The 17,284-nt window shown below is 38.1% G+C and overlaps 1 protein-coding gene across 1 annotated transcript; it reads right to left on the bottom strand.

The window, feature by feature from the left end:
• Nucleotides 1–6,707: 6,707 nt before the first annotated feature.
• Nucleotides 6,708–15,918, bottom strand: LOC108587425 (beta-defensin 130). The gene is made up of 2 exons (XM_017962488.2): nucleotides 15,615–15,918; nucleotides 6,708–8,407 (listed from the first exon to the last, which is right to left on the bottom strand). The coding sequence occupies exons 1-2, from the start codon at nucleotides 15,670–15,672 to the stop codon at nucleotides 8,226–8,228; spliced, it is 240 nt and encodes a 79-aa protein (XP_017817977.1). The 5' UTR covers nucleotides 15,673–15,918; the 3' UTR covers nucleotides 6,708–8,225.
• Between the last annotated feature and the right edge of the window lie 1,366 nt (nucleotides 15,919–17,284).

Below are 17,284 nucleotides of genomic sequence, written 5' to 3'. Positions count from 1 at the left end.
AAAGTCTAAAGATTTTGTATGTGACTGAAGTTAAGTTGCTATCAGTTTTAGTCTATTATAACTATAAGATATTTTATGTAAGACTCATGACATGTACAAGCAAAAACTAGAGCAGGTACACAAACAATTAAGAGATAAATAAATTTGCTGATACAGAAGATCAGCAAATTACAAAGACAAACAAAAAGAGAAAAAAGAGGGGGAGATAAGGTGATTTACTAGATACAGCCTAGAATAACATCTCCCCGCAAGAGACCAGACCATTAGGAAGACTGGCACACTCTGAGCAGGTCTTCAGAGGGGAGACATTGAGAGTGGATTAGGGGAGGAGGCAGATTCTAGGCTGAAGAGGGAGGAAGCTGGAAACCCTGCACGAGGCCTTGTTGAGACTTGTTCCTGGACCCCAGCAGCTCCTGGGGAAGGGGTGACTTGAATAGGTGAAGAGTGGCCCACTCTCACCACAGACCTTTGGAATCCTAGCTGCAGTAGACCCCATGACCCTCATGGACATTTGAGCTGACAAGGAGAGCTGTCTGGAGAGGTAGCAGGACCAGGAATTCAGCCTGTGAGGAGCCCAGAGGGTTTGGCACAGCAATAGCTGCAGTGAAGCATGGCCAGGGTCACCTATCCCCCAAGGCTTGCTATGCTTTTTTAGGTAGCTTAGGCCTTTGGTGACTGTTGGACCTGAACAGAGTAAGGTAGTCTTGCACATGGGTCAAGGCCAATTCTATCTGGGCCCCCTCTGCCTGCTGGCCTCTGCTGGGGACCCAGCCTGGCTGCACTTGCTTGCAGCACCTCCTTGGATTCCCAACCAGGGTGCTTCCTGGGGAACATCATCATAGCTTCTTTACTGATGAACCAAGCCTAAACTTTCAGAGAGCTTCCGTAGACCAGTCCCCACTGACATGCAACCACCTGCAGCCTCTCCTGACCAAAACCTCCCTTCCGCCACTTTGTCAGCATTCACTCACTCATGGTCACCCACCACCACTTTGTTGACACGCACAGTGGGTGGACCTCACCTGCCTTCACCTACCTGTGTGTGCATACTTGTGAACCCCAATACCCCACTACTGCTGGCGTGAGTGCATGTGCATGGGCACAGGTGTACACTGCTGCAATGCCACTGGTGCAAGCACATGCATAGACACAACTGCCCCACCCTTGCCAATGCCTCACCCCTGTCTATGCACAGGCACCATACCATGCTGCTGCCAGCATGAGTCTATGGATGGATGTTGGTGCCCCACCTCCACTGGTTCCTCACGCCAACCAAAGTGAGTTCACTCTGCCCCATCTTCACCAACACATGTGTACCCCACCCAACCACCACTGCCACTGCCACACATACGCAAGCACAAACCCTGCTGCCACAACCCCAAGAAAGTGCTGTGGCTGGCACATCCGATCAAAGTGTTGTTTCCAGTGGACCAGGAACACTTCAGCCCCTCAAGTGCAGCAGATTTCTCACCTCAAGGGACAAGAGAACAAAGCCAGGAACCTGGTACCAACTTCCCAGGATTAGGGCACACAGCCCAGGAGTAATGAGCTGAGCCTCGACCCCCAGAAGTCTCCCAGAAATGAAGCCAGTCAATGGAACCCACCTTATTCCACAATCAAATCTTCAAAGGCATCAAAGAATATAAGAGCAAAAACCCCATCCAAAGGACAGTGATATGGTTTGGCTCTGTGTCCCCACCCAAATGTCACCTTGAATAAATCCCCATGTGTCAAGGGCAGGACAAGATGGAGATAACTGAATCATGGGGACGGTTCCCCCATGAGTGAGCTCTCATGAGATCTAATGATTTTATAAATGGGAATTCCCCTGCACAAGCTCTCTTGCCTGCCACCATGTAAGATGTAACTTTGCTCCTCATTTGCCATGATTGTTAGACCTTCCCAGCCATGTGGAATTGTGAGAAAATTAAACCTCTTTCCTTATAAATTACCCAGTCTCTGGTATGTCTTTATTACCAGCTCGAGAACAGATTAATACAGACAGCAACACCAAAGATTAAAGAAACATCAGTCTATACAGATTAGAAAGAATCAGCACAAGAACTCTGGCAACTCAAAAAGCCAGAGCGTCTTCTTACCTTCAAGGGACTGCAGTAGTTCCCCAGCAATGGTTCTTAACCAGGCTGAAATGACAGACATATAATTTAGAATCAGGATAGGAATGAAGATCATCGAGATTCAAGAAAGTTGAAACCAAATTCAAGGAATCTAAGGAATCTAATAAAATGATATGAGTTGAAAGACAAAATAGCCCTTTTAAGAAAGAACAAAACTGATCTGATAGATATGAAAAACTCACTATGAGAATTTAATAATACAATCACAAGTATTAACAGCAAAATAGGCCATGCTAGTGCACATATATGTTTATTGTGGCACTATTCACAATAGCAAAGACTTGGAACCAACACAAATGCCCATCAATGATAGACTGGATTAAGAAAATGTGGCACATATACACCATGGAATACTATGCAGCCATAAAAAAGAATGAGTTCATGTCCTTTGTAGGGACATGGATGAAGCTGGAAACCATCATTCTCAGCAAACTATCGCAAGGACAGAAAATTAAACACCGTATGTTCTCACTCATAGGTGGGAATTGAACACTTGGACACAGGAAGGGGAATATCACACACTGGGGCCTGTTATGGGGTGGGGGAAGGGGAGAGGGATAGCATTAGGAGATATACCTAATGTAAATTATGAGTTAATGAGTGCAGCACACCAACATGGCACATATATACATATGTAACAAATCTGCATGTTGTGCACATGTACCCTAGAACTTAAAGTATAATAATGATAATAATAAAATAGGCCATGCTGAGGGAAGAATCTCCGAGATTGAAGACTAGTTCAGTTAGACAAAAATAAAGAAAAAAGAATTCAAAAAAATGAACAAACCTCTTAGAAATATGGAATTATGTGAAGAGACCAGATATATGACTCACTGGCATCCCTGAAAGAGAGAAGAGAAAGCAAACAACTTGGAAAACATATTTGAGGATATCATCCATAAAAATTTCCCCAACCTCACTAGAGAGGTTGATTCAAATTTAGGAAATGCAGAGAACCCCTGCAAGATACTATACAAGACAACCATCCCCTAGACATATGTCATCAGATTATCCAAGGTTGACATGAAAGAAAAAATATTAAAGGCAGTTAGAGAAAAGGAACAAGTAACTCACAGAGGGAATCCCATTAGGCTAACAGTGGACTGTTAAGCTGAAATTTGACAAGCCAGAAGAGACTGTGGACCTACATTCAGTATTCTTAAAGACAAGAAATTCCAACCAAGAATTTTATATCCATCTAAACTAAACTTCATAAGCAAAAGAGAAATAAAATCCTTTTCGGACAAGCAAATGCTAAGGAAATTTGTTACCATCAGACATGCCTTACTAGAGGTCCTTAAGGGAGTGCTAAATATGGAAATGAAAGAGTACCAGCCACCACAAAACACAATTAATTACATAGATATTGACACTATAAAGCAACACACAATGAATTCTGCGTAATAACCAGCTAACAACACAATAACAGGATCAAATCCACACATAGCAATATTAACCTTGAACATAAATGGACTAAATGCCCTACTTAAAAGGCACAAAGTGGCAAGGTGGATAAAGAAGCAAGCCCCAACTGTATGCTGTCTTTGGTGTCATTGCATGTGAGACCCATCACTCATAGGCTCAATGTAAAGGCTCAAAGAAAGATCTCCCAAGCAAATGGGAAACAAAAAAGTAGGGTTGCCATTCTAATTTCAGACAAAACAGACTTTAAGCCAACAAAGATGGAAATAGACAAAAAAGGGCATTACATAATGGTAAAGGGTTCAATTCAACAAGAAGACTTAGCCGTCTTAAATATATATGCACCCAAGACAAGTGTACTCAAATTCATAAAACAAGTTATGAGGGAACTACAAAAAGACAGATAACCACACAATAACAGTGGGAGACTCTGACACCTCACTGACAGCATTAGACAGATTGTTGAGAGAGAAAACTAACAAGGATATTTGGGCCCTAACTCGACACTTGACCAAACGGACCTAAAAGACATCTACAGAACAGTCCACCCAACAACAGAATATACATTCTTCTCATCTGCACATGGTACACACTCTAAAATCAACCACGTGATTGACCATAAAACAATATTCAGCAAATTCAAAAAACTCGAAATTATACCAACCATACTCTCTGACCACATCCCAATAAAAATGGAAATAAATATTAGGAAAATCACTAAAAACCATACAGTTATATGGAAATTAAACAACCTGCTCCTGAATGACTTTTGGGGATGACTTTTGAGGCTGCATCTGGAACCACATGTAAGTAGGGCTGCAGCAGGGTCCACAGGCAGATGGCGGTGTTTCTGTGTTCATGGCCAGGTCTATGATTGGTGAGCCTACTTCCAGGGGCATGGTCCTGCCTTCTCAAAGCAATTTTCCTTGGTCTTGGGCTCTAGTGGATTGTCATGACCTCCTGACTGGGTCCTGATGTTCCCACAAAGACATTTTATCCACGGATGGTTGCCAAATCAGTGTTGTGTGGGTGAATGAAGGCTGGGGACCTTCTACTTAGCCATCTTACACATGTCCTGTTTCATTTGTTCTTTGTTTTCTTTTTCTTCTTTTTTCAAGTAGTTGGGTCATTGTGATTATTCAATTTTTTTTGTTATTAAACTGTTTGTTGTGTTATTTAAGAGTTGCTTTAGTGTTCATAGTATTGCTCTTTAACTCATCGCAGTCTATCATTGGGTGTCATACTACTTTACATATAATATAAAAACCTTTCAAGGTTATATGAACTATGGTTCTAACAGCAGCAAAAATATTTTATTTTGTATTTTGAATATGGAAATTGCAATCTTTTTCTAGTGATAGTAAAATCCATTTTACTTGGACTATTTTCAAGTATTTTTGTGACTTGCCGTTTATTCGGAAACTCTATTGTCTCGATGATATCAAATTTTCCAGAAAGATAGAAAGAACAAAATGAAGTTGTACAACTGGCAAAGGTCTGAGCGTATCTCAAGCTTTCATGATATATAGTATTGCCTTTGCCTTTTTTTTTTTTTGAGATGGAGTCTCACTCTGTCGCCCAGGCTGGAGTGCAGTGGCGCAATCTTGGCTCCCTGCAACCTCTGCCTCCTGGGTTCAAGCGATTCTCCTGCCTCAGCCTCCCGAGTAGCTGGGATCACAGGCACCCACCACCATGCCTGGCTAATTTTTGTATTTTTAGTAGAGATGGGTTTTGCCATGTTGGCCAGGCTGGTCTTGAACTCCTGACCTCAGGTGATCTGCCTGCCTTGGCCTCCCAAAGTGTTGGGATTGCAGGTGTGAGCCACTGCGTCTGGCCTGCCTTTGCCTTTATATAACAATAAAATTAACTCCTTTGGGGTTTATCAACTATACCCTCATAAATTAGTATCAATATAATATGTTCCATGCACAGAATCATATAATTGCATACAGTAAATATGGCCTTCTGCAGAAGATATAGTCAAGTACTCCAAGAGATTGCACGTAATTCACCCAGTCTTATTATCAAAAGGCATAGACAGCCTTTTCCCAGAAATCTTTTAAATGTCCCTAAAATGTGGATTTTGCACCTCTGGATGAGGTATCAGAGCAATATTGCCCTAAAATCTCAATGGTTAAGATATGGTCAGGTATTTCTAACAACTAGCACAGCAGTAAAAAACCAAAAGGGTTATCTTTAGATCTATATCTTTCAAATAAAGAGACATAATTCATCTTTGGATTGTCAGAAGACATTTCTGATCTATTATTTTATATGTGATGCTGTCTTACTTTTTGAAAGTTTACAGGCAAAGGTCTCTATTTGAGTGAATTTTCTAACTCCGATTTACTTTTACCTTTAACTGATGATTTCTTTACTATAGCGGTTTTCAGCTAGGGACAATGTTGCCCTCAGAGGACTTTTAGTAGTGTGTAGAGGTTTTTTGTTTGTTTGTTTGTTTTGGTCACAGGTGGGAGAAATGTTTTAGAGGCAAGAAAGGCTGCTAAACATCCCACAATATACAGGAAAGCTCCCCACAGCAAAAAATTGTTCTTGTCAAAATGTTGATGGTGCTGGAGATCAGAAATATTGCTCTACTTTATATTTTACTGTCTGTCCCTGAACTTCTTTATTAAATGGCCAATATTGTATGGTAAAATCGAGAGTGTCATTAGAAAGAAAATTAGGAAAAACAATCAGAATTAGAAATTAGAGGCTCCCCTGCCTGTGGAGTAGCCATTCTTTTATTCTTTTATTTTCTTAATAAACTTTCTCTCACTTAAAAAAAAAGAGAAATTAGATTTTTCTGGACTGATTCTTTTTGTTCCTTATCTTTTTCATTTCCCTTACCTTTTTTTTTCTTCTTGCTCAGAGATAAAAAACGTTCTGGCCGGGCGCGGTGGCTCACGCCTATAATCCCAGCACTTTGGGAGGCCGAGACGGGTGGATCACGAGGTCAGGAGATCAAGACCATCCTGGCTAACACGGTGAAATCCCGTCTCTACTAAAAATACAAAAAACTAGCCGGGCGCGGTGGCGGCGCCTGTAGCCCCAGCTACTCGGGAGGCTGAGACAGGAGAATGGCGGGAACCCGGGAGGCGGAGCTTGCAGGGAGCCGAGATCGCGCCACTCACTCCAGCCTGGGTAACAGAGCGAGACTCCATCTCAAAAAAAAAAAAGCAGAAACAGTTCTTTTTGCTTCAGTGAGTTGAGATGTTATATTTATTCAGTGTCAAGTCTCTGAAGAAACTTTCACTAATTCACTAAGATGGAGAATAAGAAATGAGTGATGATTTTTTTTGCTTACATTTAATAGAAAACTTTGGACTTAACGAGGGGAAGATAATTTCATTTCAGGAAGTAATTCATTTGGATTCTAATGTCTTTGGGCTTCAACATAGAGATTGAAGATATTCAATCTTTGAACTTCAATTTATGCCTAGAAATTTTATAAGGAGACTTGTTTATATTCAAATATGGGAAATTTTTCTTTTTTAGCATTTTAATATAGGAGGGTATTTATGACTTTTAAAGTCTCCTAATGTCATTTAATTATCAAAGAATCTCTAATGTGCTACACTGGATAATGGAGTGGCACATAAGATGACAAAGAAGAGAAGATGTGACTTTTCAGCTATGTGTAAAATGTATATGGTAAAAATTGTATTAGCGTATTATTCTGAAATTAGCTTAGAATCTGATCTCAGAGTAATATGCTGTTCGTGAGTGATTCTGAGAAGATATAGAAAAAGCAATGACTAGTATTGAAGAAACAGATCCATGAAGATGCGATTAGAGTTATTTTAATAGACTCCTGACATCTTCTCTACATAGGGAGATAACCCACCCTCCCCTGATTCATTGACCATAAGCTTTGCGGTTAAAAAAAAAACACAAACTCTTGAATTTTGTTTGTGGGGTAATTTGGCCTCATTCTTTGTTTTCCATCTTTGTGGCACTCATGCCACGTCATACTCCTGGTATCCTTCCTGCTCTTTAATTGTCTTGGTCCCAGAAAATGGAGTTATCTGTTGCAGAGTTTAGAAAGAGCTAACCCGGCATGCTGAGTTAGCAACTCTTCAGCTCTACAGCTCCTCCTAGTGAGCCTACTTGTAGAAAGCAGGTCTTCTCTTCTACTTCTCTAGGGGCAGGGGGCAGGAGAGGCGAGACCTGCTTCAAGTGCTGGAATGACTGGAATGGTCATGTACCTAATTCTCAGGTGCAATGTTAGCAAGGTCACATGATTAGCAGGCTTTAACCCATATTATCTAAGTAGGTCTCTATTAGTAATGAAAATGATATTTGTTCAGAAGTGGATGAGGAAGAAGGTTGACATTGCACTTCAAATAATCAAACACTGTCTACTGCTACTTCATAATTTTATTGTTTTACATATTTAACATTTTTATCTTTATTTTTCTTAGAAACTTGCATTTTTTATAAATACCTGTAGGGTATGGGATTCTTCTGTTATTTAGTTTATTCTCATCGTTCTTAAGAGGCTTGCATGTGTCTCAAGAAGAAATGCTCCAGAAGGCAGTCAGTACACGTGCGATTAGGACAACATTTATTTCCAGTCAAGGAAGAATAAGAAATTCGGTTAAACAGGAGTCTGCAAAATTATCCATTCTGGAGTTCAAAGGGCTTAACGTTTGCTCCCACTTAAGGAGATTTTCCTTTGGGAACTGGAGTTGGATAGGGCTCAAGTATCCACCACCTTCTACAACATTTTTTTTCTTCATTACATGTACCAATGGTATCATCTAGTGTGCTGCAGCCTTTGTCTCTGCACACCCCTTTCAAAACAATACACTGTTTTTGTCCTGGAATAACGCCAGTCTTTCCTGCACAGAAAGAGATTTAAGAACATCATTAATTCACTATTGAAAATATACATAAAACAATAAACCCCCAGAAGAATGGCTTTGGGAGAGGAAAGAAAACATTGTCTATATGAAAGGATCAGACACGTAGACAGAAATAGTGCCTTTTTATGGGAAGGGGGCTAAGATTGTAGATTATATACACCTTGGAGGAAATAGCCAACTTCTAAAATCCTTTAAAGGGATTGTCCTCCCCTAGAGCAGTACATTTTGAAATGTGTGGGACCATTTGTTCTTGCCTCCATGCCTAGGGAAGGTGTCTTTGGTATTTAGCAAATAGCACAGCACTGCTACATTTTTCACCTAAGGAATTGTCTTTCACCAAACACCAACAATGCCGCCACTAAGAAACAGCTTCAAAGGAAGTATCTGTCCCTCCATCTTCCCATCTGTGTGTACATCATCCCTATCAAATGGTGCATGTTCATATCTTCATCTCCTTTCATAGAAAGCCTATCAATCCTTTAGATTTTATCTAAACTAATTTCCTCATTTCAGGACTATGTAAGAAATATCTTTCCTATGTTGCTCAATACCTCATAGATCGATAAGGGATAGATAGATAGATAGATAGATAGATAGATAGATAGACAGACAGACAACCTGGAGAGAATTACTCACTGAGCTAAAAGGTATTTTCCCTTAAGTGTATCCATATGTTATCTTAATTCATCTGGTTGTTGAGAAGTGTATGACTAAGGGTGTGCTCTAATTCAGTAGTTTTCTCTATGCTTACTATCCTTTCTCTCACTATCCTTCTCAGCACAACCATAGTTTATGTTTCCTACCGTATATCACAGCAGATGTTATATAAGAAAAACACTTTTGCTGATGTTCATTAACAGACATTAGTTCCCGAACCATCCAGTTAACACACCTGGATCTTATTTTGTTTTTACTGTTGTGTAATATACTACCTCTGGCTTCTTTGCTTCTGTAGATGAGTAACAGTTTGATGGCCTTTTCAGCTCTCAATCTTTTTTTTTGGTTGTTTGTTACTGTTTTGTATTTAAACTAGGCTATCATTATTGTTTCTCCACTCTGTAGAAATAGATCCATAGCCAGAAAAACTAAAACAGCCTTTTGGAACTGAGTGCTCATAACCTGTGCAAGATTGTCTTCTACCCTTGTTAGAAGCTTCAACCTAGTGCAGTCTGGTATTACACTCTACTATCAGACTGGTAGTTCATAAATTCAGGGTTTCTACGTAACAAGAGAATGTCATGATGGGGGAGTTGGGTAATATCTTGTAATATTACCTTTTTTTCCCCAAGATTATTGTGGAAGAGAAAGTGGCTGCCTTTCAGAGAGACCTGAAGTCTCCCCAGCCAGTTGTGGAAGGTGCTGGTTCTATGCATTGTCTACACAGAACACAGGCTTCATGCTCAGAAGCATAGCAGACCTGTTGCTAGGTGTTGATCTTTTCCCTGATAACTTCATCCATACATTTAACATCTGGCAACATTGTCAGACTTTTTAAATGAAGCTAAAATCAGGGGTTATTAGTACTGGGAAAGATATAATAAGAGGCAGAGTATGGCGTCAAGGAGGCCTATGCATGTGAACTTAGAGGGATCCCATGCAAAATGAGGTGGAATGTGAATCTTCAGCTGAAGCCAAAAGAGTGAACTTCCTCTCAGTAGGGTAGAGATGTTTAACCCACTATACAGTAAAGTTCAGCCTACTGACACAGCATGTAGCCTAAGATAGTGCTGATTCCTCTATTTGGGAGATGTCCCTTGCTTCACTCAAAATGAGTGGAACAATTCATCCTACCAGTGATGTGCTTCTTGCTACATGGGAATCTAAGGAGGTATGCTCTGAGCATGAAGGCTGAAGCTTAATTTAAGGAGGTATACTCTGAGCATGAAGCCAAAGAGTTATAATCGCCCTTTTTACTGATGACTGTGACATATCGTCATGCTAAGGGCACTAGTTTAAGTCAAGAAGATAAGATTAAATTGCTTGATTCATATTCAGATTCATAGTCCTCATTCATGAGGAAGGGAATTTCTTCCCAGATATTCACATTTATTTTCAGACTTATTGACAGAAGTATACACACATAGAGCAAAAGAAGAGAAAGAGAGGCACTCTCTAATACACTTTAGAATTTATTTGACATTAATACGTTATAATGGTTATATCACATGGCAGTTGGAGAAAGGATGCATATTTAATAAGTGCTTTTGGAAAAAGAAACAATTTAGATGTTCACTTCATATTATATCACAACATTAATTTCTGTGGATGAAGTGAGAAGAACTTAGAATCACACTGAAAAAGACCCTTAATAGCACATTCATCTACTTTCTAAAAGGATATAAATTTCTTAGCGTTAGAGCTCATTGAGTCAGTAACTTTTAAGTTTTTTTTTTTTTTTTTGGGTGATGTAGAGGATTTAAATGGAGAGGCTCTTCCTGGAACTTTATCAATCAAAAAATAGAAGCGCAGTTTCCTTTTCTCTACATAACGTGAGTTCAAGCTGTCTTCTGCTCCTGTCCAATGTCGTGTATTCAGATATTATGTTACTCTCCACAGTCAGTGTAAGAAGAATGCTATAATTTTCTTAATTCTCAGAGAGCTAATGCAGCAATCCAAGATTTATGCCATTCTAACCTCTTTAGACTCATATTCCCAGCACATATATGTTTGTGTGTATATATGAATCTATATGAACTATTCCAATTTTTTATAGGATACCATGGATTCTTTTTTGAATAAATATAAGGATATATAAAAACATATATTCGAGTAGTTATAACTTAATATTCATCAGACATTAAGCTCATAAACTAATATTTCAGATTATGTAGTTTCTTTGGAGAAATTTTTTCATGAAAACAATATTTTTTTTTACTTAATTGGATTTTTTGGGGGTAAAATTGTCTTTAACAAAACTCTTCATGATCCAGCCACTCAATTTTTCTTAAAAGAAATTTTGTTAGATAGAAGTTATATAGGAGTTATAAAGTTTCTAAGATTACCAGAATGCTTCTAGGCAACTGATAAATTCTATATGCCCAACAGTCACAGCAGAGATTAAAATCAGAATTTTTGGAGTGCAGTATTATTAAATTGTATAGACAGCTCAACAGTTAACTATTTAGTACTAAGAGACCATACAAAACTGATAATGAAATTCCTATTTTTCAACTTGAGTGTTCTGGGTCCCACTTGATAATGTGTCCAAGAACATCTCAATATGCACAAGTAAGTCATTTTCACCTTTACATATGGCTTTAATATCCTCTGACACAAGAAACCTGGCTGTTCAAAAGTGATTTGCTCCTGTGCAGAATTACAGGACTCTCATTTAATCCTTCTTCCTGGTATAACTGATTTGGGAGGATCAGACAAGGGCTGATATTTCTATTCCCGCAGGACGGAAGATGTCACAGCCTGAAAGGCAGGCCTCTGAAGGATTCTTGTCGTATTTGTGGGGAGAGTAACTCAGCTTTCAACCTCAAATAACCTCTTGTTCTTTGTCCTTTATTTTATTGTGGTGATAACACTGAAAGTGAGGTCTACCTTCTTAAGAAATTTTTAAACGCTATAGGTATAATATTGTACAGTCAATCTTTAGAGCTTATTCATCTAATAAAACTGAAAACTTTTACTCATTAAACAGCAACTCCCTATTTCCTCCTCCCTCCCCCGTCCCTGGAAACCACATTCTGCTACCTGTTTCCATGAGTTTGACTGTTTTAAGTACCTCATGTAAGTGGAATCATGCAGTATTTGTCTTCTTGACTGGCTTATTTCATTTCACATAATGTCCTCCAGGTTCATCCATGTTGTCACATATAGCAGAAAACCTCCTTAGTTTCCTCAATGTATAATGAGAAGATTTTGAGAAAAAAGTCTGACAGAAATCAGTTATCATTTTTGTATGGATATCTACACCTATGGATTGATTAAAAACAACATTGACCCAGATTAAAGAGATTTGCTTTTAGCTGCGGTGTTGCTACTACCTATGTGATTTGAGTAAAATCACGTTCTTTATCTGTACATGGGTCTTATTATCTAAAATAAAAACAATTGCCATTCAATTTTGTTCTAATTTGAAGTTATTACCATCACATAATTTCATATCAGATGATACTACAAGTGTATCTGACCTCAATTGTATCTTCTGACCAAAGCTGAGAACCAAATGAGAATTGCATAAGCTCCTTCAGAAGGAGGTAATCATGTGTGAGGCAGATCTCAGCAAATCCACAGATTAGGTAAAGATCAAACAACTGAGTAGCTTTGATTGCACTCAAGAGAATCTCAGAACTGGAACAAGACAAGAGTGCCCTCTCTCACCATCCTAATCAACACAGTACTGGAAATATGAGCCAGAGCAATCAGCCTTTTGAAATAAAAGGCATCTAAATAGGAAAAGAAGTCGTCAAATTACCTCTTTTTATTGATGATATTATTCTGCACTTAGGAAACCCTAAAAACTCTGCCAAAGCTTCCTGGACCTGATAGACAACTTTAGTAAAGTTTCAGGATGCAAAATCAATGTACAAGATCAGTAGCCTTTCTATACATCAATAATGTTCAGCCCGAGAGCCAAGTCAAGAATGCAATCCCATTTACAATAGCCACACAAAAAATTAAATACCTATGAATACATTTAACCAAGGAGGTGAAAGATCTCTACAAGCGATACTACAATTCACTACTGAAAGAAATCATAGATGACACAAGCAGAAAAATATTCCCTGCTGTGGATTGGAAGAATCAATATTATGAAAATGGCCATACTGCCCAAAGCAATTTATAGATTCAGTACTATCCCTATCAAACTACCAATGACATTTTTCACAGAATAGAAAAAACTATTCTAAAATTCATATGAAACTGAAAAAGAGCTCAGACAACCAAAATAATCCTAAGCATAAAGAACAACACTGGAGGCATCATCCTGCTTGACCTCAAATTATACTATAAGGCTACAGTAACTAAAACGGCATGGAACTGGTACAAAAGCAGACACATGGACTACTGGAACAGAATAGAGAACCCAGAAATAAAGCTGCACATTTATAACCATCTGCTCTTTGACAAAGTTGACAAAAACAAGCAATGGGAAAAGGACTCGCTGTTCAATAAATGGTGCTGGTATAGCTGGCCAGCCATAAGCAGAAGAATAAAACTGGATGCCTATCTTTCACCATATATAAAAAATTAACTCATGATGGATTAAATATTTAAATGTAAGACCTCAAACTGTAAGAATCCTAGAAGAAAACCTAAGCAACACCATTCTAGATATTGGCCTTGGGGAATAATTTATGACTAAGTACTCAAATGCAATTGCAACAAAAACAAAAATTGACAAGTAGAGCTGAATTAAACTAAAGAACTTTTGCAGAGAAAAAGAAAATTATTAACAGGGTAAACAGAAAACAACAGAATGGGAGAAAATATTTGCTAACTATGCATCTGACAAAAATCTAATATCCAGAATCTATAGGGAATTTAAATCAACAAGCAAAAAACGAAGTGGGAAAAAGACGTGAAAAACATGAACAGACTCTTCTCAAAAGAAGACACAGAAGCAGCCAGCAAACATGAAAAATAGCTCAACATCACTAATCACTAGAGAAATGCAAATCAAAATGAAAACCACAATGAGAACTATCTTACACCAGTGAGAATGGCTATTGTTAAAAAGTCAAAAAATAACAGAGATGCAGATGAGGCTGTGGAGAAAAGGAGTGCTTACACACTGGTGATGGGAATGTAAATTAGTTCAGCCACTGTGGAAAGCAGTCTGAAGATTTCTCGAAGAACTTAAAACAGAGCTACCATTCAACCCAGCAATTCCATTACTGGGTATATTGTCCAAAAGAAAATAAATCATTCTACTCAGAACATACATGCACTCCTATGTTCATCACAGAACTATTCACAATAGTAAAGACAAAGAATCAATCTATCTAGGTGGTCATCAATGGCGGACTGGATAAAGAAAATGTGGTACATATACACCATGGAATACTATGCAGCCATAAAAAAGAACAAAATCATATCCTTTGTAGCAACATGGATGCAGCTGGAGGACGTAATCCCAAATAAATTAATGCAGAAATAGAAAACCAAATAATGCATGTTCTCACTTATAAGTGGGAGCTAAACATTGGATACTCATGGACATAAAGATGGGACACTGGAGACTACTAGACTGCAGAGGGAGGGGAACAAGGATTGAAAAACTGACTATTTCGTACTATGCTCACTACCTGAATGATGGGATCACCATCTTGCCCCAAACCTCACATCACACAACATACCACCATAACAAACCTGCACATGTACTTCCTGAATCTACAATATAAGTTGAAATTATTTAAAAAATAATCTCAGAGATAAAGCAAGGAAGAGATCTTTGTTCATTGATCACACACTATATTTTGAGGGATATGAATATCCCACTATTAACAGTGGAGATAATTTTATCAGATCTTACCAGGATCTGGATGAAACACCCTGAAGACGTTCGATTCTATATTCCCTTTTCAGTTTGATTCTACATGTAAATATTTAAACTTCTGAATCATGGACCCTAAGGATGCAATTAAGAATCTTAAAGTGTTTTCTATATTATTTGTCTTATGCTTACAATTTTGCCATTGAAGCTTCATGTCAGTTTATTCTTTTTCCAAATTCCCCTGCTCCCAAATTTCTATTGGTCTTTTATAATTTGATGCAAAACTTTCTTGTTGAATTCTGTCTTATTTGCCTAACTGCTGCCCTTCACAAATATTCCTCACCAATAGACTCTATATCACTTCCATTCACTACCAAGTTTGAACCAAGAACTATCATCTTCACTCTCCTTTTTGGAGAGTGAGGCCTTGATGATAGCTATTTGCTGTATTTACTAATCTTTAAATCACATATCAAAGCTTCTATACCCCTAACTCTATTTCGGCCCTGTTTTCTGATTATCGAGCTCTTGAACCCCCATTTTCTGTTGAAAGAACTTCTTGTCCTGCTTCTAAATTTTGACCACATTAGTACCAAAGAAGACAAAACATATTGGATTTCTGAATTCCTAAGGCTGTGAATTGGGGTCTGAGTTAGGATGGCCACAGTATAATTATCTCAATAGACCTCCTCTGGTCTAGGCATCCCAATAGACTTCTAAAATCATTCACCATCTTACCTTTTGGTATTAAAGTCACAAAGAGGAGGAGAACAGAAATAAGGGAATGGAGTTTCATGGCTGAGTGCCCAATAGAGAGGTGAATGATCAGGGCTGGTGGAACGCAGGGGCTTTTATTTACATCTGGGGGCTTGAGGTTCCTCTTGGTCAGTGAAGCTTAACAATAAGGAAATAAAACAGCTTCCGTTGGAATGTTTCCAAACTCTAGAGTCTCTACATTTGGTGACAAATTAACCTAATTGTAGGAAACCAGAGGGTTAACCCTTTCCTTTTTCTATGGCTCTCAATTTCACCAGAGGTTAATTAATACCTTTAATTAATTTTTTTTTTGAATGGGGCCAAGAAGTAAGGCCATGTGAGTACAGAACATCCTTATTACAAAAGTCCTAGGACTTGTAAGGAAACATTTCCATAATACACACTTTTTTTTTTTTTTTTTGCAAGAGGGACAAGAGTATTGCCTAAGGTCCATTTATGAAAAGCTATTTTTTTTTTTTATTAAGTTAGTCCTTAAAAGAGAGGCTGTCACTTGTGTGAGGTGTTCTTAATCACATCTGAAAGGTGGATACACTTAATTCACATTGAAAACAAATATTTTTAATTGTTATTGATCCACTGTATAATTATCTCATACAACAGGACAAGTAAGATCAGGAGACTTGAAAGATAAAAGACAGAGTAAAGTGCGCAGCTCCTGTCAAAAGACTCTGAGCCTATAGCTTAAAGAGATTCCCTAATCTTTCACCCTAACCCACCACATAGCAACAAAACATTGAAAGCTTAAGAGCATGCCTTTAATCAAGAATCAATTGACCAAAATCCAACTTACCCAAAACAAATTTACCTTCTGATCAATTCCTTATTGGCACATTTCCCTGAATTGAAATTTTTTTAAATTTGTAAACTTTCATATATGGTGTCAATCTTTTTTGAAAAATTCTATATACATAGATAAATAACTTGTATATAGCTTTTATTTGACTACTTTTGATCATTTTCATGTTTGCTGATATATTTTTGAGCATTTACTAATTTATTTCTTTATTAATAATTTGTGCCTTAATAATTTTAGGTTTGCATAAATATTCCAAAAGACTAATATTCAAAATAATTTTTCAAAAGTAGAATAAAGACAGAGAATTTAGACTACCTTGTTTCAAGACAAAGCTACAATAATGAAGACATTGTGATACTGGTATAAGGAGAAACATATAGTTCAACAGAACATAATAGAGAGTGAAGGATAAGACCATCATATGAATATATACATATATATATATATATATATATATATTATTTTTTGAGACAGAGTCTCACTCTGCCACCCAGGCTGTCATGCAGTGGCACTCAATCTCCTGACCTCATGATCTGCCTGCCTCAGCCTCCCAATAGCTTCCACTTTTAAGTAAGAGCATGTGGTATTTGGTTTTCTGTTTCTGTGCTAATTTGCTTAGAATAATGGCCTCCAGCTGCATCCATGCTGTTGCAAAGGACATGATTTTTTCTTTTTTATGGCTGCATAGTATTCCACAGTGCATATGTGCAACATTTTCTTTATCTAGTCCACTGTTGATGGGCATCTAGGTTGATTCTATGTCTTTACCATTGTGAATAATGCTGCAATGAACATACACATGCATGTATCTTTATGGTGAAATAATTGATATTCC

This window comes from Papio anubis, chromosome 8 (genome assembly GCF_008728515.1).
Source record: "Papio anubis isolate 15944 chromosome 8, Panubis1.0, whole genome shotgun sequence".
Taxonomy (NCBI): domain Eukaryota; kingdom Metazoa; phylum Chordata; class Mammalia; order Primates; family Cercopithecidae; genus Papio; species Papio anubis.
The sequence above is the reverse complement of the archived record's forward strand: the minus strand, read 5'-3'. Positions and strand labels throughout refer to the sequence as shown.

Bases quoted from the DNA above. Each gene is read 5' to 3' on its own strand.
- LOC108587425 (XM_017962488.2), bottom strand. From the start codon at position 15,672: ATGAAACTCCATTCCCTTATTTCTGTTCTCCTCCTCTTTGTGACTTTA. The intron at 8,408-15,614 runs GTAAGATGGTGA...CTTTCTGTGCAG, and splicing joins TGTGACTTTAATACCAAAAG to GAAAGACTGGCGTTATTCCA.